Source organism: Penicillium cataractarum, assembly GCF_028827025.1.
Source record: "Penicillium cataractarum strain IBT 29864 chromosome Unknown utg000010l, whole genome shotgun sequence".
Taxonomy (NCBI): Eukaryota; Fungi; Ascomycota; class Eurotiomycetes; order Eurotiales; family Aspergillaceae; genus Penicillium; species Penicillium cataractarum.
In genome coordinates this window covers 281,041-303,905 of record NW_026622746.1, presented here as the reverse complement: position 1 = coordinate 303,905, position 22,865 = coordinate 281,041, and the positions used below count along the sequence as shown (strand labels likewise).

The 22,865-nt window shown below is 50.3% G+C and overlaps 11 protein-coding genes across 11 annotated transcripts; 5 read left to right on the top strand and 6 right to left on the bottom strand.

Annotated features, from left to right (window-relative positions):
• Positions 1-759: 759 nt before the first annotated feature.
• N7496_012274 (putative bZIP transcription factor) lies at positions 760-2,772 on the top strand (the record flags this gene model as incomplete). Its single annotated transcript, XM_056705187.1, has 2 exons — positions 760-1,556; positions 1,635-2,772. 2 exons carry the CDS (start codon positions 760-762, stop codon positions 2,770-2,772), a joined length of 1,935 nt encoding a protein of 644 aa, XP_056549085.1.
• Positions 2,773-5,066: 2,294 nt separating this feature from the next.
• On the top strand, positions 5,067-6,158 carry N7496_012273 (uncharacterized protein; the record flags this gene model as incomplete). The annotated part of the gene is made up of 1 exon (XM_056705186.1): positions 5,067-6,158. One exon carries the CDS (start codon positions 5,067-5,069, stop codon positions 6,156-6,158), a length of 1,092 nt encoding a protein of 363 aa, XP_056549084.1.
• A 635-nt stretch (positions 6,159-6,793) lies between these two features.
• N7496_012272 (uncharacterized protein) lies at positions 6,794-7,628 on the bottom strand (the record flags this gene model as incomplete). Its single annotated transcript, XM_056705185.1, has 2 exons — positions 6,794-7,190; positions 7,261-7,628. 2 exons carry the CDS (start codon positions 7,626-7,628, stop codon positions 6,794-6,796), a joined length of 765 nt encoding a protein of 254 aa, XP_056549083.1.
• A 935-nt stretch (positions 7,629-8,563) lies between these two features.
• Positions 8,564-8,969, bottom strand: N7496_012271 (uncharacterized protein; the record flags this gene model as incomplete). Its single annotated transcript, XM_056705184.1, has 2 exons — positions 8,564-8,585; positions 8,725-8,969. 2 exons carry the CDS (start codon positions 8,967-8,969, stop codon positions 8,564-8,566), a joined length of 267 nt encoding a protein of 88 aa, XP_056549082.1.
• A 298-nt stretch (positions 8,970-9,267) lies between these two features.
• On the bottom strand, positions 9,268-10,935 carry N7496_012270 (Major facilitator superfamily domain general substrate transporter; the record flags this gene model as incomplete). Its single annotated transcript, XM_056705183.1, has 3 exons — positions 9,268-9,919; positions 9,979-10,829; positions 10,888-10,935. 3 exons carry the CDS (start codon positions 10,933-10,935, stop codon positions 9,268-9,270), a joined length of 1,551 nt encoding a protein of 516 aa, XP_056549081.1.
• Positions 10,936-11,829: 894 nt separating this feature from the next.
• Positions 11,830-13,279, bottom strand: N7496_012269 (tetratricopeptide repeat protein; the record flags this gene model as incomplete). The annotated part of the gene is made up of 6 exons (XM_056705182.1): positions 11,830-11,860; positions 11,928-11,992; positions 12,058-12,364; positions 12,418-12,511; positions 12,586-12,625; positions 12,689-13,279. The coding sequence occupies 6 exons, from the start codon at positions 13,277-13,279 to the stop codon at positions 11,830-11,832; spliced, it is 1,128 nt and encodes a 375-aa protein (XP_056549080.1).
• An 870-nt stretch (positions 13,280-14,149) lies between these two features.
• atp4 (F1F0 ATP synthase subunit 4) lies at positions 14,150-15,217 on the bottom strand (the record flags this gene model as incomplete). Its single annotated transcript, XM_056705181.1, has 4 exons — positions 14,150-14,292; positions 14,356-14,578; positions 14,667-15,115; positions 15,187-15,217. 4 exons carry the CDS (start codon positions 15,215-15,217, stop codon positions 14,270-14,272), a joined length of 726 nt encoding a protein of 241 aa, XP_056549079.1. The 3' UTR covers positions 14,150-14,269.
• Positions 15,218-15,449: 232 nt separating this feature from the next.
• noc4 (ribosome biosynthesis protein NOC4) lies at positions 15,450-17,217 on the top strand (the record flags this gene model as incomplete). Its single annotated transcript, XM_056705180.1, has 3 exons — positions 15,450-15,854; positions 15,912-16,120; positions 16,173-17,217. 3 exons carry the CDS (start codon positions 15,450-15,452, stop codon positions 17,215-17,217), a joined length of 1,659 nt encoding a protein of 552 aa, XP_056549078.1.
• A 694-nt stretch (positions 17,218-17,911) lies between these two features.
• On the top strand, positions 17,912-19,024 carry N7496_012266 (uncharacterized protein; the record flags this gene model as incomplete). The annotated part of the gene is made up of 1 exon (XM_056705179.1): positions 17,912-19,024. The coding sequence occupies one exon, from the start codon at positions 17,912-17,914 to the stop codon at positions 19,022-19,024; it is 1,113 nt and encodes a 370-aa protein (XP_056549077.1).
• A 932-nt stretch (positions 19,025-19,956) lies between these two features.
• Positions 19,957-21,175, top strand: N7496_012265 (SDR family oxidoreductase; the record flags this gene model as incomplete). Its single annotated transcript, XM_056705178.1, has 6 exons — positions 19,957-20,033; positions 20,113-20,301; positions 20,363-20,402; positions 20,448-20,501; positions 20,557-20,849; positions 20,905-21,175. The coding sequence occupies 6 exons, from the start codon at positions 19,957-19,959 to the stop codon at positions 21,173-21,175; spliced, it is 924 nt and encodes a 307-aa protein (XP_056549076.1).
• A 778-nt stretch (positions 21,176-21,953) lies between these two features.
• N7496_012264 (nitric oxide synthase oxygenase domain family protein) lies at positions 21,954-22,339 on the bottom strand (the record flags this gene model as incomplete). Its single annotated transcript, XM_056705177.1, has 2 exons — positions 21,954-22,076; positions 22,139-22,339. 2 exons carry the CDS (start codon positions 22,337-22,339, stop codon positions 21,954-21,956), a joined length of 324 nt encoding a protein of 107 aa, XP_056549075.1.
• Between the last annotated feature and the right edge of the window lie 526 nt (positions 22,340-22,865).

The window sequence follows — 22,865 nt, the reverse complement described above, 5'->3', positions numbered from 1 at the left end:
ATAAGCTGGGAGGGGTCTGGGTTAGGTAATCCATAGTTTTTCAGCGTAGAGCCCAAAGACTCTAGTGACTACCATAGTAAAGTACTATAGTAAAGTACTATAGTAGTAGACTGACTGGATCGTATATCCTATCAGATCTTCTATCACATTGGGCTCCAGAGTCGAAATCTCACAAAAACAAATGAAGAAAAAAAAATCAAAATCAAATAAAATAAAATCTCCTCCAAAATGCACGTCTGCCCAAGAGGGGCAAAGCAGCCAATCGTAGCCATCGAGTCTGCCCGGGGCCCTGCCCTCCATTCCCGCGCAGACCGCTGGATGTACCGAAGACTTGGAAGATACACTCGAGATACTTCGATAACACCAGCAAGAGTCATACTCAACTCCAGAACGGAAGCAGGTACCTGCTACGAGATCCCTCTGCAAGATTTCTCCCGGGCATGCGCCTGCTACAATTAGCCTGCATCTCCCCCCTCTGTTAGAGGAACTATACCAACTACTTGACGATCACTGTACACACGAGCCTGTACAGTAGTAAACCCATCTATACACTCCGGCCCCTCCCCTCCTCGGTCGGCACATCGTGATCTTGATCTTCTTTTTCCACCTTTCGATTCTCCCTACTCCATTCATCTTCATCTTTTATCTTTTTACTTTCTCCTCCCCTTCACCTTCTTATCCCATCTTTTTTACTCTCTCTATATTCTCCCCGCCTCTCATCTTCTCCCACACTCCTACACTTCACACCGCCTCTTCACCATGGCTCGATACGCGCAATACGATTTCTACCAACAATCCCCATCTACACTAGACGTGCCTCCCTCCGAAGAAGATGAAATGAGTGTCCTCGACGATAAAATCCTCGACTCAACCTCCCCAGGTCTTTCCGACCCCCGCCGCCCCTCCTACGACACAGACCCAGCCGCCTTCTCACATCGCAACTCCGTCTGGTCCAACTACTCCCATGCCAGTTCTGACCAGGCCCAGTCTCAGTCCCGATCATCTCATCTCCCCCACTCCGTTCTCGACTCAACGGGCGCCCAGTTCATGACTGTCGACGGTCCCCAGCCCTACGCCCAGCCCCAGCCCTCATCCTGGGCCCTCTCCCGCGACCCTTCCGGCTCATGCACCCCAACCGCCTACGACCAGTACCCCTCCGAGGCAGAGCAAACTACTACCTCGGGTGCGTTCTCTGGTGGTGCCGTCGGTCCCATGGGTGCGATCCCGATGGGCGCGGTGTCGTATCGTGGCGCCGTGAATTTTGCCGCGCCGCCTGGAACGGGCGGGGTTGCCATGTCCCCGCAATCGAGTCAGGGCTGGATGCCGGCACCTATGGATTTGGCGGATGCCGCCGCCGCGGCCAAGAGCAGTTCGTATCGGAATGGGTCGCCGTTGACGCTGCGCAGGGATGGGATCCGCAAGAAAAATGCGAGATTTGAGATTCCCGCCGAGCGCACGTTGAGTAATATCGACCAGTTGATTAGCCAGTCGAGCAATGAGGAGGAGGTGAAGGAGTTGAAGCAGCAGAAGCGACTGTTGAGGAATCGACAGGCAGCGTAAGTCATACCCGGGAAACTCTGTTTGCATCTCGCTCTTCCCTATCTATAACCATTACTAACCGCTCTGGTTCACAGTCTTGACTCGCGCCAACGCAAAAAACTGCATACGGAGAAACTCGAAGAGGAGAAAAAACACTATACCCATACCATCACTCAACTCGAGGATATAGTCTCCAGCCTGCAGAAGCGGGAAGCCGAGTTGATGCGCGAGAAGAGCGAGTGGATCGCTCAGCATCAACAGATCACCGCCTATCTGGAGAGAATGCACTTGGAGAAAGATGAGATCATCCGCGCGCACACCCTGGAGACGGCCGAACTGCGCAAGAAGAATAACATCTTGCTGGAGACGGTCGAGAAACTCGAGCACGGCGTCAAGCCCACCATGGCCGATCAAGCTCAAGCCCATGCCCACGTGCAGGCTACCGATTTCACCGGCTTTGAAAACCTGTCCATGGATACTACGCCTTGGGATGAGTTCAACATAGCAAATGGTCTTCCCATGCCGGATACCGTCCCTGCTTCTCACGGTCATGCCCATGCCCACGCCCATGCCCAGCAGCAGTCGCAGTCGCAGCCTCTCCAGGTTACCGAGCGTCAAGCGGACAAGCCCGCCTCAGACTACCCCTTCAGCTGGAATGCCTTCTACATGTGCCTCCTCTTCGGCGCCTTCATCGCCTCCAACGCCAACACAAACTTGGCCGGCCGCTCCCTCCCCCAGCTCTCGGAAGAGTACCGCGCCGAGTCTGCCAACGTCCTCAAAGCAGTCCTCGCTTCCTCTCCACCAGACCTCACCCACCCCGCCGCCCTCGCAGTCTCCGCATCCGCACCTCAGCCGTCCATCACCATGGACATGACCCATATGGGTCCCTCGCACGCCCGTCCCTCCACGCTGGACGAGTTACATGACACACTCGTCCTGCCGAGCGAGGAACAGGAGCGGGCGCAGGTGTTCGCCCTCAATGCGGATCAGTATAACTCGCTGACCACCTTTGAGGACGACGGTGCGCCGTTCAAGCCGCAGCCGTCGAATTTGCAGGCTGCGTTGGCGGCTATGCGGAATAATGCGGCGCAGCACCGTGTGCATGCTGGCGAGGACGTGTACTCGCGTAGCTTGATGTGGGAGCGCGTGCCCGAGAAGGTGATTCGTGATTTCCGGCGTATGGTGCAGGAGTATGGTGGTGGTCCTGTCAAGGAGGAGATGATGACTTTTTAATCTCGAGGGAGTCTAGTATGGCCTTGGAGCACCGAGTATTTGGATACTCGGGACTCTTTTATGGCTATTGCTTAATCCCGTCGAGGTTACTCGTCATCTCTGGTCTTCACTTGCCATCTCCGCTCTCAACTCCCCGCCTGATGCCTCGTCTGGCCTTGCCCGACTATTTCTTACGACAGAATCAGCAATGGTTTTCAGTTACGCTGGGCAAAACCCGAATAGAAAACCAGCATCCCTGACGAGCCTACAAGCCCCATTTTTCCTTTGTACTCTGATCTGATTTCCTCATGATTTGTTTTCAACACAAACCCTTTCATGTGTTTAGCGACTAGCGATTTGTCTTTGTCTTTTTTTTGGACTTTTGTTTTCGATTCTTCTTACGATGCCTGTTTTATCATTGTTTTTTGTTTTGTTTTTCCAGCGTTGTGTTTAGCGTGGCAGGAGCGGCTTTTCGTTTTTATTATTTTCCTTTTGGGCTTGCGGTCATGAATATCATACGGAAATTTGGTTGGGCGGTGGCATTGGATATGAGAAACGAAACGAAATGTGAACTTGAACATGTTTGAGCCTTGAGTTTTACTGTCAAATTTGGGACTTGGTTATTTGCTTTGGGATTTTGTGTACAGACAGACTTTTGCCTTGGTGATGATGTGCTATGAACATGGTTCATGTGTTACGAATTTATGAAGATTCGATTCGCTGTTTTGATGCGATCATGTTGCTTCTGATTTTGATTCTTCTTCTTGACTTATTTATTCTCTTTGCTTCTCTGGTTGGGCTTTGGCTTTGGGTGGTCACCCTCCGAGGTTATGGATGGGAATTCTTTGTGGATGGTTATTTGTGTCTACTTTACGTTTACATTTTCTTTTTTTTTGTTTCTTGCCTTCTCCTCGGACCTGTTCTTGTCTCTTTGGGGGCCGAAATCGCCCTACAGTCTTGGCTCGGAATGTGGCGTGGACTTGGCTCCCGAGGTTGATGGTCTCTTCCTGGACTCGGTGAAATCCTTTATTTCTTTTGTTGGTCTTTTTCGCACTGCATATTGGTTTACTACACGCCCGTGGAAATGGCGGCGACGCCTGGATGAATGTTATGAAGATACGATATGACTATGCAATTATTATGCTACGAGAGTTGATGACATGAATCATGACCTTGACCTTGACCACGGTTTCTAGTGCTATCCTTCCTACCCTATACACCCTGAACCATGAGCTAAATCATTGCTTACTCTCCCTTTGCCGACGACTTCATCTATCTTTTTCCTTTTCGTCGTCCGTCATTGGATCAATCAACACCCGCGGTTCGCGCCGTCTCGGCCATTTACCTATTACGATACTAGGTCTGGCTGGCTGGGTGGATATGAACGAATGGAGATTCCGGGAAATAAAAGAATCCTGGCATCGGATGTCTCCGACAGGCTCGTGCGTCATATTGTGGATCTATTCTAATGCTGACGCTGATAGTGGTGGTGGTTGACTCGGTCAATATCCTCCTCTCCAGGGCTCGAACTATAAACCCGTAATCACAACACATATCAACCTTGTTAGCAAACTATTGACCGGAAATCGAAGTGACCAAGGTTCCCTCCTTTCAGAATCATCAATTCGATGTGGCCTGTTCCCTGGTTGACAATCAAATTTGCCCTGGCACGCCTTTTCTCCACGTGTGGTCTTGGCCCGGGGGACCTTGGGGGTAAGTCATTTTGATGGTGACATCCAAGGATCTTGTCCAGGACTAGGTTCCACTGTTCACTCTCTGGGTAAGTTTGAGAGGTACATCCAAGCCTTTCAAGCTTTTTTCCAAGATTTTTTAATGGGCGTATTTTCCTAGGCATTGTCGTTGGTAGTCTTAGCATGCTTAGATGGTGGTGGTGGGTGTTGTGACTGCGGTTGGCAGATGGAGAATGGGCTTCGCGATACTGGGAACTATGCAACAACCAACAATAAAAGTGAGCAATTTATCTTGTTCACTACACTAATCCTCAAGGACCCATTATGAGTACCATCACAGTGTTCGATGTGACTAGACCATGCGACGGGGGCCAAAACTCGTTCGGTTAGAAACTAACCTCCCAAGGTCCCCAGGACGACGGCATCTCGCCCATCCAAATGGTTTATAAAATGGACATGAAAATCCTTTCCCTGTCAGCCTTTCTTTCTCAATCCATGTTCCTTTGTTTCTAGCCTTCTTTTCTGGCTTGCGCCTATCCCTGGCTATCGCCCTCAATCCTCTATCAAATTAGGGCTTGATCAATACCCTCCAAGCTTGGATAGTCACATCACAACAATCTCATCATGTCTGACTTCGACCCTCACAATGTCGACCTCGACACCGTGGACCCAACCCAAATAGTCTGCTACCTCAACAGCGAAGGCAACGAATATGACGGCCGTCTAGGCGCCCGCATCTCCGCCATCTTCGTCATCCTAATCGTCTCCTCGGCTGCAACATTCTTCCCCGTCCTCGCCAAACGAGCCCCCCGCCTCCGCATCCCACTTTACGTCTACCTCTTCGCCAAATACTTCGGCGCAGGCGTCATCATCGCTACGGCTTTCATCCACCTCCTCGACCCGGCCTACGATGAAATCGGCCCCGCCTCCTGCGTCGGCATGACAGGCCACTGGGCCGATTACTCCTGGTGCCCTGCTATCGTGCTCACCTCTCTGATGATGGTATTCCTCCTGGATTTCGGTGCTGAGCGCTACGTCGAGAAGAAATTCGGTCTATGCCGTGATGACCCAGAACCAATCATGGCTTCCGGCGTGGAAGTCAACCAGCTCGGACTGCGTCGGTCAAACTCGAATTCGCACTCGAATTCCATGTCCGCGCTCGACACCAAGGATAAACAGGCGAAAGAAGTCGAAGCCCAGTCTCTGGACGAGGGCGAACTCGAGCGCTCATTCCGCCAACAAATCGCCGCCTTCCTGATCCTCGAATTCGGTGTCATTTTCCACTCCGTTATCATCGGCTTGAATCTCGGCGTTACAGGCGACGAATTCGCAACGCTCTACCCAGTCCTCGTCTTCCACCAGTCCTTCGAGGGTCTCGGTATCGGTGCCCGCATGAGTTCCATCCCCTTCAAGAAGGGCAGTTGGTTGCCCTGGGCGCTTTGCACGGCGTACGGTCTGACTACCCCGATCTCTATCGCTATTGGTCTCGGTGTGCGGACGACGTATAACCCTGGCTCGTTTACGGCGAATGTTGTCTCCGGTGTGCTGGATGCTGTTTCCGCGGGTATTTTGATTTATACGGGTCTTGTGGAGTTGCTTGCTAGGGATTTCTTGTTTGATCCCCATCGGACTAGGGATGATAAGAGGTTGACTTTTATGGTTGTGTCTTTGTTGTTGGGGGCGGGTATTATGGCGCTGCTTGGGAAGTGGGCTTGAGCTTGCTGAAATGATATTGCCATTGCCTTCCTTGAATTGGGAGGGATGTTGAAAAAAGGTGGAGTGGTGGTTGAGAATTTGAGATGCTGAGCGGTGGGTGTGGTGTGCATCGCTGTTGCTGTCGCTTCTGTTGCTCTTGTATGACCATGCTACGATACCCGATACCTGATTCCTGATACCTTTGCGTTGGATAGACTGGGTTTATTTTCCTTTTGCGATTTGTTTGTGATATGGTTGTTTTATGTTCGCTTTTGTGTGTAGGGTTGGAGGATGTAATATCTGGGAATGGAGGATTCTCATCCTGTCGTTACATTTATCAAAATTGCTAATCAATGTTGCTATATCTTGCTTTCTGAACCTTTGCTTGTCACGTGGTGTTTTTAAATGTGTTTCTTATACCCTCGCTTCGGGAATTTCTAGTTTTTCAACACTATGGAGGCAGCGCTTTATAGTAAGTATAGACTCCGGTCTATTCGTTTATGTCTCTGTCCATGGGAAACTTTACAAAGTGCTACCAAATTAGTAACTGGATATCGATGGATAGTATTTAAAACTGAATTCAATCGTATATTATAAGAAATCATATGTCTAGCACAAAATAAAATCAAGAATAACATTGAATTCCTTCAACCTACCTACCTCTTCGTCCTCGAGTAAGCAGGCGGCGGCTCATGCCCTCCCAACGACGGCTCCTCCTCCGAACTAACCCCATTCGCCCTCGCCTCCTTCATCCGACGATAATACCCCATTCCAAAGAACCCCAAGAACCCCAACAGCGCCACGGCAACAGGCACACCAATCCCGATTCCGATCTTCGTGTTCTTGCTCATTGAGTGATCGCGCGGCAGATTGAGGGAGTCCGTCACAATGGGCACGACGGTGGACTCGGATGCTTTGAAACGTATTTGGATTGCTGTGGCGGTTATCGCTCTTACTGTCGTTACGACGGAGAGAGTAGCGTCTGTGTATGTGATTGTGGGTGCGCTGTTGAATGTCTTGCCGCAGTAGTCTTTTCCGTTGCAGTCGAAGCCGCTAGAGAACATGTATTAGATAGATGGTCTATTTTTTCTAAGGATGGGTGCTTTGGATCATGATTACTCACCTTGGACAGCAGATGACGGTTGTCTCGTCTCGTTGTGTGGTTGTGGGTAATGTGCACGTCTTATATCCCAATGGACACTGTCCGGGACTAAAGTACATGTTATACCGCCATCCTTCAGGGCAGCACTCATCACCGTATGGACCCGCGCATCCCTGGATTAGATCTGGTCTTCCATATAATAGTTCTGTGTGTGGAGTGGCGCATGATGCCGGAGGTGTGAAGACGGTCGTAAGTGGCCCGGCATTGGTTTTGGTTGTATCGAGCCGGTTGACGTAGGAGGTATCGTAGTAATAGCCAAGTGCACCAGTCAAGATGCTAGACAGCGCAATTGTGCGTAGAAGCGTGTGGATTGGTGCTGGATTCCTCATGCTGGTCCGCGTATACTTCGTGGCCGCAGAAGGTAGAGTCAAAGCGGAAGTTGATCGATCGATAGTTGGTAGTTCTCTTTAGACAAAAGAATATTCTAAAATATTGTCTTTTTATTAGCCAGCCCCCTGACTCTCGAATATTTATACCATCGCATCCAAGATCCATCCCATCGCCGCGCGACGATCATCATCAAGCGCCATGGCGCCAAGATCCGCCTTGCCCACATCTCGTATTCAGACCTCCTTTTGTCCCCTCGGTTGCAGGAGAATAAATCTTATAGGTCCGGGCTCGATTTCAGGGTCTCCGTGCCCGACCATCATCGCCCTGCTGCGGACGAGGGTGGAGAACCTAAGAAGATATTAAGCTCGAAGGGGCTTTATTCTACGATCCGTGGGCGCTCGCGCTAATTTTGTACGATAGAGGACCCTGCATGGTCATAACTCGGGCGTTGTGTTAGTTTCAGGGACATCGGGGGAGGGCTTATTCGTGTGGCTTAGTCTGGGGGTTTGTGATGTATTGAAACGGAAATCGATGCGATAAAGGGGATTGGAATGATTGGCTTTTGAGATTGTTATTCAGGAACTAGGTAGACCCTGGATGGGCGGAAGATGCCGATGGGGCTGAAAGGAGGTCGATGCGTTCACGAATACTTCGCCACGATGATCAACCTTGTCATGGGCAGTCCTACGCTTCTAGAACTACGTTGTGCTTATCCCTCCTAGTTTCTAGTCCAATAGAGCTTTTTTTTCACTCAAATCACCATCATTGAAAGGGATTCCATCTTTCAAAATGGGTTAATATTAGAAATTCAGAGATAATACACTCAGAAATCCCCAGGGCTCTGATTCTTATGACGATATGCCACTATCGAAAAAGGCAGGCAAGCAAGGAAAATGGTGCAGCGAAGTGTTTGTTCTTCTCTCCTTGAGCCGACTCAAACAACGTCAACGTCAAGACTATAGGCTGTGGAGTAAACTGATATATTAGCACGGCTTCTCGAATTTAAAATGATTCACGACCTAACTGAAATGTGCTTTCCTCTTGCTATCCCAAAAGATTATGAAACTGGCTTCTCTGTGACATTGTTCAGCTTACGGGGTTGGCATAAGCAACACCGCCGCACAGGCTGCCTGGCACTTCCCGAAAGCCAAGTTGCAACCAACGATGGTTGCAGGTGCTGTTGCGCCCGCAGTGGCTCCCCATGTGAATCCAGCCGCTGAATAGCAGGCCATCGTCACGCCTGCACATCCAGCCTGGCACACTCCATATCCCACTGGGCCAGCGACGGCGGCGGTGCTGAAGCATAGAAAAAGGACATGTATTGGCAGCGATAGTCTCATTGTTCCTGTTCTAATAATTATTAGTCGGCTTCTATGAGTAGTCTAGGCAAAGGATCTTCTCACAGGGTAGAGGGGTAGATTGGAGTGATTTCGAAGGATTTGAGGTAAAGTGAAAGGTAGAGAAAGGTTTGTTGTTCTCTTTGGGAACGAAGTTGGATAAATCTGGTAGTTGTGGTCATTAAGAGAGCAAACATGGAAGTTTCCAAAGACCGCCTCTATCAAACTGGATATTCCAAAGAGTCGCCATGAAAATGAACTAGAAGGGTCGTCTCTTTGTACGTGTCTCTTTGGACTTATTCTAGACATGCTCAGCATGCTCACTCTTCCCAGTGCCCTCATCCTCCATCCTCTCCTTAACCTTCACCACATCCGTAACCCTCGCCTCTTCTCCATCAAAAACGACCGCAATCTCTTCCAACGAATACCCCTTCGTCTCAGGGTAATACAAATAAACAGTCCCCAAGATAACAATCAATGTCACCAAAAACACAATATAATACTTCCACGCAATAGCCTCCAGCGCAATAGGATTAATCAACTGATTAAATATCAGCGCCACATAATTCGTCGTCATGGATATAGCAACACCCTTCGCACGTAGCGAAAACGTCCACATCTCAGCTGGATAGGCGAGCAGTAACGGTGTAAACGCGATGTCGTAGCCGGCAAAGTAGATAAACAGGAATGGGATAACTGCTGTGCCGATAGCTGCGGTGCCGGTACTGCTGAAACTGCCGGATAGTGCAGTGATGAAGATGTAGCTTGTTAGCATGATTATTGTGGATGTTATGAAGAGTTTGCGACGACCAGCGCGGTCGACTAGGCAGGCGCCGGCGATGCTCATTATTAGGTTCCAGAGTTGGAGGAAGCCGTTGATGAGGGTTTGTTCTGTGACAGAGGTTACGCCGATTGTTTGGAGGATGAGGGTGAGATAGTATGAGACAACGCCGCTGTAGAATGGGTGCGTTAGTATAAACTCATTCGAATAACTTGCGAGATCAAGACTGACCATCCATTCCATTGCGCAAAGAATCCCAACGAAACACTCAAGAAGAATCGGTATCGATTCCCCTTCGTTCTCACACAGTCAATCCAGCGCGACTCTTGCTGCAAACTCTGCTCCATAGTAATAGACTCAATAATCTCCTCCATCTGAAACGCAACCAACTCCGAATTCCGATCCCCACCAGCATGATAGCGAACCAGAATTTCCCTCGCCTCCTCCTCCCTCTTCTGACAGATCAACCAACGCGGCGACTCGGGAATCAACAACGTACCCGGCAATGCCAAAAGCGGAAGCGCAATCTGCATCAGCGAGGGGATACGCCAAGCCCAATTACTATCGATATTCCTAGTTCCGAACGAAATCCACGCTGATAGCAAGGAACCCGCGTAGTAATGGCACATATAAGCCGCCGTCACGAACGAGCGATGCGATGGATACGCAATCTCCGTGACCAGAATGACGGACGCTTGGAACCAGGTACCAGCTATTCCGATGAAGAATCGTGATGCGATGAACCATTTCAGATTTGGTGCGCCGGCTTGTAGGCCCACGCCTAGTACTAGCCAGAGATACCCAAATAGAATAGTGCGCTTGCGGCCGAAGCGATTGGCTGACCAGGCAGTAATGGGTTGGAAGATCATGGCGCCGATGGATTGGATGGCGTTGATGAAGCCGAGCCAGGCACCGGTTGGGCTATCCATGAAAAGTTGCCATTGGTTGAGGGATTGGAGGCCGTTCATGAGAGATATGTCGTAGCCACCGGTGGATGAGAACAGAATTAGGCTGAAGATGTATGCATTGAGGATTAGCAGGTGGGACGTTTGCCACCATGGCTTGTGGTTTACGGGGAGAACCTGGGGTAGACTGTTAGCATTGAGCAAGCAGATGGAGTAGGATGGGTTTTGTTTGTACCGAGGCGAGATCCCGCACAGCTATTGAAGCAGAAGCCTTGTCCGACATCGTGATGGTGTCTTGGTGCCTGGAATTGACCAGGAGTGAAGAAAATATCTTCGTTTGCAATCGACTGCTATACAGTGATCCAGGGGCATATAAACTTTTTACACCGGCCCACTGCAACGAAGCCCCCGCATCCGAAATTTGGTATCTCCCGTAGACGACTCCCGAAAATGTTTCACTCTGCGGGACAGGACTATAGGATCCAATGATTCATGCTCTGGGGTATGTATGCCAAGCAGGGAGCTGATCTACGCGGAGAAAGCGCGGGGAATTGAGTGTGGGGATATACGGAGACAACCATGATCACGGCATGCCTGATGCCGACTAACCATAAACGATCCATTAATCTGGAGATCCTGGAATATCAGTCTAGCCATAACTTGTTAGAATGGCGGTTTCTCCCGGAATCAAACATGTACATTATCTTACACCAATCAAAAATACATGACTAGCTTGGGTTGGTCTTGGAGTGGAGATCACGATGATCTGTAAGAAGTGACAAATGCGGTGCCGAACCACCCGTAGAGCCGAAGATTAGCCGGTCTAGTGAGAAGCCAATGGACTGCGGGACTAACGATTTGATGAAACATGGCGGAATGCGGGGAAGCTTGGGATATACTCTCGCTTTGAGACGAGCGGATGGCACTGTTTATGGTTTGAAAGTATATACCCTTTTTGACCTCGGCGTAGGTGTGGAGGAAGCCAGTAAATAACAATTCCATTCAGATTCGTGTATTCAAACAGATTAGAGGAAACTATTCATCAGATACTCTCGTGAACTTCATGCAATTATATGTAACATGTAAGAAATTCGTCAACGTGATCATAACCGAAAGTTCATTAGAGCTCCTAGAACTCCAAAGAGGACCTCAAAGACCATTCATGTCATATAATCCCTCATTTGGGGTTGTACTTTTCCTTCCAGATCCTACAAAACAACGTCAGCAAGGCATAGTCCTAGGGATTGGGTTCAGATGCACAGGTCGGCAACATACCAAGAGTTCCCAACAGTAGGACTCCCATTCTCCTCGGCAAGTCGATAGTATTTGGCTGCCTTGAACTGTAATCCCATAAGAATCAGCACAAATCATAGTTTCCATTCCTCTCATCATGTCTCATTCTCACCTTATCCTTCTTCCCGCCGAATCCCTCGAGATAACACCACGCGACCTGATCCATCGCATCGGTATCCCCTAGGTTCGCGGCAGTCTCGTAATATTGCCTTGCAGCAGCGGGATCTTTCTTGACGCCCCAGCCCATGCGGAAGCAGTTCGCGAGCTCGAAAATGGCGAGGACCAGCTCGCCTTTTGCAACGCCACCCTTCTTCATACCTGCACGGAGAGCCTCGGACTCTACGGCGGCCGAGTTTGTAGCCGCAGCCGAGAGGTATGTTACTGCGCGCGCCTCGTCTTTCGTGCAGCCCCAGCCGTGTCTACGCAGCGTTAGAATTCAAAATAATAGCTGCTCCATTAGACAATGTCTTACCTTAGAGCTAAGCCGTAGAGAACTTGGCTAAGCGGGTTATTGTGCCCGTTAGGGTCGGCTAGTTGGCCGAACATCATAGTCGATCGTTCCAGATCTGAACACCAAAGTTGTTAGCAAGAGTTTCATAATCAACTTCTCACAATTGTGAAAGCCATGAGTTGTACTCACCTCCAGCTTCGTGCAGCCGAATGGCCTCTTGGATATTGATCTATCAACCATCAGTAACCCTGCACACCCTCAGATAACCTTCCCTCCTTGCATCCCAGCTTACATCATCCTGCTGATCCCCAACGCGACTGTGACTAGAACTTCTTGATCTCCCCTGCCCACCACTGGGCAATGACAAATCCCACGTCGACTGTGGCGGCGACTGTCCAAAGTGCGGATTCCGCTGCACCAACACGGTAGCCCTTTTCTCCCATTGCGCCTCACGCTCTTGTTTATCGACGCCCTGGTCGTCCTCAATCTGCGGTAAACCCTCGGGGATATTCGCAGACGACTCTTGTGAGTTACTGCGGCTGCGGCGGTGGAGCAGATTCGACAGGCGACGATCGCCGCGGGGACGGGGTGGAGAAGGGCTGGAGAGGGAGCGCGAGGAGTTGGAGCGCTGGAAGAAGAAGCTGCGGCGGGAATTGGAGGATCCAAGTCGGGGTGATTCTGGCGCTGCGCTTGCGTCGCTCGTGTACTCGTCGTGTGGGTGTGCTGGCGGGGTGATTACTTCTTGGCCGAAGGTGTCGGAGCGTAGGAAGGTGATCTCGGGATGTGGCGGAGATAATGGGGGGTTATGGGGCGTTGTTGTTGATGCAGAGGACTTCTCAGTGAGGTCTTCGCGTTTGTGTAAGATGTTTCGTAGGGAGGGCATCTTGAGTGTGGTTTTCGATCTGCGGATTGAGATCTGCGGTATGCGATATGCGATGCGGGTCGAGTGTGGAGGGCGTAGAGATGCAATGGTGAGTGGATTGATTTTGTAGAACGAGGGTAAAGTAGTCTGGGGTAAGAGAGAATTCTTCTATTCTCTGGGCAGGAACAAGGCCAGAGTCAGCCGCATCAAGAATAGCAACATCAGCTTGGAGTTCGGGGCTGTGCGGAGAGGCTGTTCGATTGGGTCGCGCCCGGCGGCTAAATGGAAAACGAAGCGCTTAAAGAATGCAAACCTAGACAAAGGGAGACACATCAATATAGAAACAGTTTAGACCTGAATTCTTTGACTTTAAATACAATTTGTGACATGCCTCTTGCAGTTCTGATACATCTTATACATGCATGTCCCACATGTGGCGTGCGATATCGGTCCCTGCGTTTTTTAGCGCGTGACCGACTGATTGATAACCACGTTGGCATATCGAAGGGTCCCAGAGTATCACCGGATCTATAGGCTACGTATCTCCGGTTATAGCCCACGTTTATTTCACGCAGTCATTTGCTCGGCTCTCGAACAATTGTGTTGGTTTGTGTCTTCTCAAACCTAAGTGTCATATACCAGATACCGACAGTCCAAGAATGAAGCCATACATACTTTCAACCCAATGGGGACATGAATCCAATGTCCAGACTGCCGAACAAGTTGAAATAATCCAGTCAGAACTTCAGCCTCATGGCCAATGACAAGAAAGCCTAAGCGTAGGGCTACTACGTATACAAACGGAAGAGGACTATGAGGCCCACTGGACGACTACGACTGAACGGGGTATGGACCAGCTCAGGCTCAACGATGGCCCAAGTACTCCAACCAATAGATAAAGGCAGGTCGATAAAAGAAATGGTATTGCAATTCTAACTTAGCAGATGCAAATGACCCCTATAGTTTTGTACACATTGGCATTCGCCGAGGGAGCCATCAGAGTCTATCCAATTAGGCCTTGGACGCCATGATACCTATAAGATTGTTAGTACATACTCATAATGCCAATTGACATATCTTGCGGAAGAAGCACTTACGCTCAACATCAGCAACGCTCTGCTGGAGGATCTGCTGGAGAACCTTGGGGTTCTCGAGCTCCTTCTGGATCTTGCCGATGATGGACTCGGCAAGCTCACGCTGCTGGCGCTGCTTAACCTGGCCCTCGTAGCGGACCCAGGAGTCGAGGACAGTCTTGGCCTCAGCAGCAAGAGCGGTGCGCTGCTCGAGCTCGTAGGCCTGAGCCTCGAGCTGGGCGGTCTCCTATAAAAACACAGACACGGGTCAGATAAAAGTTCACCGACGGCCCGGAATATATTTCCGTTCAACCACAGCGTTGGCGCATTCGTACCTTGGAAACAGCGAAGAGCTGCTTGGTGACCTCGACAACACCGGACATCTCCTTAACGTTGTCGATGCGCTGCTGGACAGCGTTGGTGTGGTCGGCACGGGCAGCGTTCAGGATGTCCTTGTGCTTCTGGACCTGGCCCTTAGCCCACTCGCCGTAGGCGGGACCACCGTACTTGGCAACGGCAGTGAAGACGGAGAGCAGACAGAAAGCAGCGACGGTCTCCTCGTTCATCACGTAGAGCTCGTTGCTGATGGCGGCAATGGACAGACCGGCGACGGCGGACAGAGTGGCGGTCTTGGACACCAGAGAGTTGCCGGGAACAGCATCGAGGATCGACTGAGCCTTCTTAGCAGGCTCCTCGGCGGGCACACTGGAGGCCGCGCGGATCGAGGTCAGAGCAGTGACGGCAGGGACACGGGCGGTAACGGAGGGCCGCAGCCGGGCGGCGCCTGGAAGGGAAGAAGCGAGTCAGCTACCTGGATACATTCGATCAGACGGAGAGGGTCAGTAGATTACATACCAATGGCGCTCTTAGCAAGACGCGAGACCATTGTTGCGGATGGAAAGATCCTGTGAAATAGGGTGGGTGATTCGGAGAGGAGACTTGAGGTCGGGACGGCTAGGACGGGCTTGCACACGCTAACCGCTTTGGGTGGTGGTCCAGTGCGGCGGAAAAACTCGGGCTCCGAGCTCCAAAAAATATCCAAAGGTCCAACCAAAAAAAAAGTTGGCGATAGTGAATCCGAGACCACGCCAGGGAAATTTACGTGACATTCGCCCAAGATGCCCGCAGCAGTGGACGCTTCCAGCTCAAAGAAGCGCAAGAGCACCAAAAATGCCGGTACCCCCTCCAAGCGCCGCGCTGTGGCCGAAGAAGATGGCTTCGCCGAGACCTTGTCTAAAGTTCAAGAGCTGGAGAATCAAATTGCGGAGTCGCGCAAATACTACAACAACATTGCCACTCTGATTTCGATGCTGAATGTGGAACCATCGGTGAAGAAGCCAGAGCTGGCAGTGGCCGTCTCACTATGTCGAGTGTTCAGTCGATTGATGGCGGCTGGCAACTTGTCCGAGAGCAGTCGCGATGCCGAGAATGAGAAAATCGTGGTGGCATGGTTGAAGGAGCGATTCTCAGAATACCAGCGCGCATTGTTGTCAATCATTCGTGAGGCTGATACTACCTCCCAGGTGGGTTCAATTCTGTCTGTTATCCATCAATTAGGGTTGCGCTAACCAGAACACTAGGTTACGGCCCTTACTCTGAGCATGCGCCTCGTGAAAGAATACATTACGCACATTCCCGGAGCGGACAGCAGTATCTGGTCTGGGCTGTTCAAGGATATTATTGAGGCTCTCGTGGAGGCCCAGGATGGCGAGGAAGTGCGGGCTGAATTTGTCTCAAAGTTCATGAAGGAATATGAAGACATTCGCTACCAAACCTTCACGCAAATAGCGTATGTCTACCAGCCTGTTGCACTCCCTTGATCTCCGACTAACTCAGTACAGTGAGTATGCCGCCACTCGACGAAAGACCGACATCATCGAGATCCTCATTTCCCTCCTCTCGGCCTGTGATGAGGCCCCGGCCTCGGATCACGAAATCGACACCGAAAACTTCTTCGCAAAGCCCGACCCATCCAACAAGCGCCTCCGTACTGTCCACGGCCACAAGAGGCGAGCACAAGACGCATGGCTGGCCATCCTTCGGAATAACCTCTCCCAGGCGCAGCGGAAGGCCCTTCTACGGATTATGGTGCACACTATCGAGCCCTGGTTCACACGACCTGAGCTCCTCATGGATTTCCTGACGGACTCATACAATGAGGGCGGTGCCATTTCTCTCCTCGCTCTGTCCGGTCTTTTCTACCTTATCCAGGAGAAGAATCTGGACTACCCGCAATTCTACGCAAAACTCTACTCTCTCCTTGACGCGGATCTGCTGCACTCCAAGCACCGATCACGCTTCTTCCGCCTGCTCAACACTTTCCTCGCCTCTACCCATCTTCCCGCCACTCTCGTGGCAAGCTTCATCAAGCGTCTTTCTCGTCTCGCACTCAATGCGCCTCCCTCGGCTATTGTCGTGATCGTGCCATTCATGTACAACCTCTTCAAGAGCCACCCTACCTGCACATTCGTGATGCATCGTGAGATTCGCGATAAGAAGTTTGCCGCTGAGATTGAAGCCGAAGGCATGGAGGACCCCTTCGATCCGAAAGAGACAGACCCTACCCGTACCAATGCCATCGAAAGCAGTATCTGGGAAATTGAGACCCTTCAGTCCCATTACCACCCCAACGTCGCCGCCATTGCCCGAATCATCTCCGAGCAGTTCACTAAACAGGCTTACAACCTAGAGGACTTCCTTGACCACACCTATCAGGGTATGGTGCAGGGCGAGCTCGGCACTGGTGAGAAACCATTGCGGAAGGTTCCAGTAGTCGAGTACCAAATCCCGAAGCGTATCTTCACCGACCGATTGCTGGAGGAAGATGGTGGTGTGGACTCTGGAGCTGGGTCATTCATGCGTGGACTCTGGGACTTTTCGTCTTGATTTTTCCACTATCTCATGTTTACTGAACGCCCTAGGGCTTGACTTTCTGATGTACCTTAGCCTTTAGTTCTTCGATTCTTTTGCATCTATATACCGGAGAATATCCAGCAACTCTTGGTTGCCCCTTTTCGTTCTAGGCCCACCTTCTTGCTACTTTTGCTAACCAAGTAGCATTAAGCATGCTCCGAATCTCAGCTGGCCAGTGATCATTGCGTAATGTTCGGGGTGATGAGTTTCTCTAAACATTTGAACAAAGTCTAAGGCAATTATTGTCTCTACCTCCGGGTCGCTTCTCGAAAGGGTTGGCCTGCGCCATGCTGTTTACATGAATTGGGATATTCTCGTACATGAGCCCATCACTTCTTCCTCTCTAGGCCCAGTTCGCTCACTATTTTATTTCTGATTTTTGTTTTTTATTTTATGCCAGCCCGCAGCCGCACGCGCAGCCGCATTATTGTCGCCACTAGATTTAAAACGAACCCTTTCATGTACAAATACAGTGCAGCGTGGCCGGCGATAAACCTTCCAGTCGCTTTACCCTAAATCTAGTGCGGAACCCGGAGTTTGCGGATATAACATTCTCGCAGTGTATAAAATGCTCATGAAGCAGTGCGTTCAGATACATTCGTAAATTAAACTAGAAGAAGAAAGAGAAGAGACCTGATAGATCAAATCTTAAACATCTTCGGTCAAAATGTCGACTCACAAAGCCCTGGTGCTTCACGCCCGGGACAAGCCACTCGTCCTTGAAACCGTCCCCCGCCCCGTTGCGACAACCGGAGACGCAATCGTTCGCATCCTAGCTGCCGATATCGTTCCATACATGGGAGAAGTGATCAGCAACAAACGTCCCTACCCGCTTTCTCTTCCCATGACACCGGGAAACACCGCCATCGGGCGAGTCCACGAAGTCGGACCGGACTCCGTTGCTCTCACGCCAGGCCAGCTCGTCTTCTGTGATATTACCATCCGAGCCCGTGATAACCCCGCTGTCTCTATTCTCTATGGCATCCATGGGGGCGGATATCCAGCGGCGCAGAAACTCATGGACGGGGTTTGGCGAAACGGGACATACGCCGAATACACACGGTTCCCCTTGGAGAATCTGTACCCCCTTAATGAGGACCTTCTTCTTGGGAAACTAGGTTATACCATCAACGATCTCTGTCTTATGCCTGTCTGCCTCGTTCCGTTTGGCGGCCTTTCGGAGGTCGACCTAAAACCCGGCGAGATAGTGATCGTGGCACCCGCAACGGGGCGATATGGTGGTGCCGCCGTTGGAATTGCATTGGCAATGGGCGCGACCGTTATCGCTGCCGGGCGTAATATGGCTGCGTTGGAAAAGCTTAGAGAAACCTATGGCACCAGTCGGTTAAGGACGGTCCAGATCACTGGCGATGGTGCTGCTGATACAGAGTTATTCCGTGCAGCGGCTGGGAAACCGGATGGCGCAGATGTATACCTCGACCTTTCGCCACCAGCGGCTCAGGGATCGTCGCTGCTAGCATCTGGCATACGGGCATTGCGTGTATTTGGTCGATGCGTCGTGATGGGAGGGAATTCAGGGAATATCGACTTTCCTTACCTTGAGGTCATGTTTAAGAGCATTCGGATTCAAGGGCGGTTTATGTACGATCGCCGGCATGTGTTACAGATTATTCAGATGATCGAGTCCGGATTGTTTCCTCTTGGTAAGAAGTCTGGTGTCACTCAGACGGAGGAGTTTGGGCTTGAGGAGATCCAAGGGGCACTGGAGGCAGCTGGGAAGCTGAGTGGTTGGGGTGGGCATGTTGTACTGAAGCCATAGGCCATGCAAATCTGTTTGTCTGGCAGTCGCTTTTGTGTTTTGCTGTAACTTGAGATAACTAGGTCGGGAAATATCTCTCTTGCCAATCTAGAAAATACCCTAGAGAGTGGGGTTATTGCCTCTCGTGCCTTTCTAACAGCCCTAGAATGTAGTATGTGCTAGCTATAAGACACCGAGGATTTATTGGCCAATCAGAGCAGCAGAAAGGGAAAGGAGCAGAACAATTATGGAATAATATGACTGCAATATCTTTTCAATCACATTTATAACCTTAGGTGGAGATCGAAACAAAGGCCCATGAGCTCATCTTACTCCAATGACTCGGAGGTAAGCAACAAGTCCGAGGGGACCAGATGTGGCAGAAGTATGCGTGAATCAAACGAGGGAGCTATTTTAAAGTTGTTAGACCACAAGGTTCACGCAGTAACGGAGATGCTTGCCTTCATAATGAATACAATGCCGATCTCCATCTGTAGTTTCTGTCACTTTTTCGTCTCGTGAGCCTATGTCTCCATTTTCGGAATCTAGGCGGCAGGGCGTCGCATGAGAACGTAGGGAATCTCTGAATTTTTGACAACCGACTACGACCGGTGGCAAGTTTCATGAGGATAAAAAGTTCCACACAAGGAGCTCAACCTTCGTGCGACAGGTCCAATATACCTTATCCCGAATAAAGGTTCAAGGAAATGCGCTTTAACTCCGGACACCAGACCCGCACTTGCATATGCGGGCAGCGGCCGCACCCGCACGTCGTTTTTGAATCCCTTGCGCTCGAACCAGAAGTGGCGCACCTAGAGTCACTTCTCGGGGTTATTGTCTGCGGCTGCCTGGTCTAAGAGTCATTATAAGATAAAAGGGACGGAGCAAGATGTAACATAGGCTAGATACAACCCAGCACTATCCTTCTCCCCACAGCACCTCAAGGTCCAGCCATGAGCAATGATTCGCACGACTTCATACCCGACCTCGCTGGAAAAGTCGCTATCGTAACGGGTGGGTACACTGGACTGTATGTGACTACCCCTGAGTTGATTCATCATTTTCTCCCCCTGTTAGTGCCGAATTCTCATTTCTTCAACCCCCGGTAGCGGTTTCGGCACCAGCATTGAGCTCGCAAAACATGGCGCCCGGGTGTATATTGCCAGTCGTTCAGCTGCAAAGTTCAAAGATGCGGAACTAGAGATTATTTCTGAGTGCCCACAGGCAGACGTGCGGTTTCTAATGTTGGACTTGGCCAATTTGAATAATGTACAGGAGGCAGCGGAGAGATTTGCTCAGTGAGTTGTATTAGCGAGGCTTGGTGTTTGCTCAGGTTATTTCTGATCGGGATTGGTGTAGACTGGAGTCAAGTCTTCATATACTCGTGAACAATGCTGGCGTGCGTGTGGTTCCTCTCTTTCTTGGACATCGCTTACTTGTTTAGGTTATGTGCATTCCGTACAAGGAGACTATAGACGGCTTTGAGACGCAAATCGGGGTAGGCACACCTCATTTATAGCAGCATTGTTGAAACTATAGCTAAATGCAGTCAGGTGAACTATATCGGCCATTTTCTATTCACCAAATTACTCATCCCGATACTCCAAAAGACAGCAGGGATAGCCGAAAAGGGGAGCGTGCGTATTGTGAACGTATCTAGCAACGGACACGCCAAACTCGCACCGAAGGAGGGCATAATATTCTCAGATATAAATATGAAGAATAATTTCTCTGTCTGGGCCCGATACGGCCACTCCAAACTTGCCAACGTTTTGCATTCGAAAGTATTAGCCAAGAGGTATCCGAACATTCTTGCGCTGTCGTTGCACCCGGGAACGGTTAAGACGTATATGATTGTCTCCTGCCTAACCATTCAAAGTACGAATCTGACGGGTTCTTAGAAACTTATCCACAGGCCCTATCTCGTCAACTCCGCTTTATCGGCTAATAAAGCCTCTTGTCGAGCTGGGTGCGCCTGGTCCACGAAAAGGGGCAGCAAATATTCTTTTCGCCGCTGTATCGCCGAGGCTAAGGTTAGAGTTTGACAACGGAGCATATCTGCTACCGATTGGAAAGGTGTCAGCACCTAGTAAAGCGGGATCAGATCCGCAGATGGTGGAAGATCTCTGGGAGTGGACGATTAAGGCCCTTGGAAGTCGAGGGTATGAATAGGGCGAAATCATGCTATATCTCATTAGGGAGACGATTCATACCGACTGCCACCTCGTATAGTAAGCAAGTTATCATCTCCACTTAGTCTTTTTAGCAGACGGAAAAACCTCCATCCTTGCCGTATAAGAGTCAATTCCTCATTGTCGATAGCTGTCAATATCGTTCCCGCTTTGCCAATGAAGGTTACGCGCGCATCTTGATGGTCCGATGCAGCAGCCCCGGTAAAGGCAGCCCATGTGAACACTTCCGGAGCGTTTCGGATCCAGTATAATGGCTCTATTTCTGAAAGTTGTTTCAGAAGTTGTTGAACTTCATGATTTCCAGTCGTGTCTTGGGCTTCTTGCGGGTGCGATTGTCGTCGAATCATCTTCCAGAATATTTGGCAGCATATCTGACAACATATGTTAAGCCTCTCTGGAATAGTAGGGAGGTCGCCATATTCGGCTCTGTCAGTCCAAGTCCTCGTCGCCGCAAGGGAGAGCACATGCCCAACTTCAGCGGAAATACTATAGCGGTCGGCGTGGACTAGATGATCCAGCCGTGACATAGCTTCGTACACGTCTAGAATTGCATCCGTAGTCTCTTTCTCAAAAGATGTTTTGCCGTTGCCAAAAGTGGCCCTCGACACTACATTTCTGAGGATGGCGTTTGGGCGAATTGATTCAGAGTATAGGCAGTCCCAGGTAGGAAGCACGTCGTAGATGCAGGCGAATGAGAGCATAGCCCTGGAAAGATGAGTAACAGATCAATCAATTTATTAAGGAATAATAGCCTGGACTTACACCTTGACAATGGCAATCAGAGGTCCTATGTCGTCTCGAATGGATTGGGGCGTCGCAAGAAGCATCTTCACCAGGCCTTGCTGGTGTGCGACCGCAGAGTCTCGGTCAAGTGCGACCATCTATCAACTGTTAGCATTATATATCCAGTTTGTGTGTGGTATTCTATAGAACGTATACTCACGTTATAATACAGCAAGGGTATTACCGCGCCCAGGGTTCCATAGTTTAGGACCGGTTCTGTTTGTGCTAACCGTTCATTGATCAAGCGCATAGCCCAGGTCTGGTGGTACAGGGTTCGTGCGGTATTCTGTTGACCCCGTAGCATATCAATCGATGCAGATGCACTGAATAGTGTGGCATGGAATAGACAGGGATCAGACATGGCGTGTTGAATCCATTGTGAACGGAGATGGTGTGCCAGACTGTAAGCCACCACTGTATCCGAGGGTAACGCTATGGACGTGAGAACTTTTGTGTTATAAGTGGCCTGCGTATTTTAATGGGGGTCTGTGACATAACCCACAAAATTGTATCAAGTGCGACATATAGGAGCGACTCTTGATGGGAGGTTCGAGCGCCAGTCCCTTTTCTGTCCGTGCTGATGGAGCATAATCCGTCGTTGATTGGTCCCCAAAGCTGTCTGCTTCAGTATCATCAAGCACAATGACTGGAGATTGCGGGCTCGCCGCTTGGTATGTACAACTGGCTCCTATCCTAAAGATGATCCTCGTCAGTCACAATTTGCAGTCCAATCATGCACGCCCTTGACCGTTGCACCCGGTATTTCGAACGTTTTTACGTACCTTAGACAGCGGGAGCACTTTGGAACGATGCGATCACATCTACGTTTATGCGCCTTACACCGTGAACATGCATTGGGCCACAGCCTAGCTATGAATTGGCCCGAT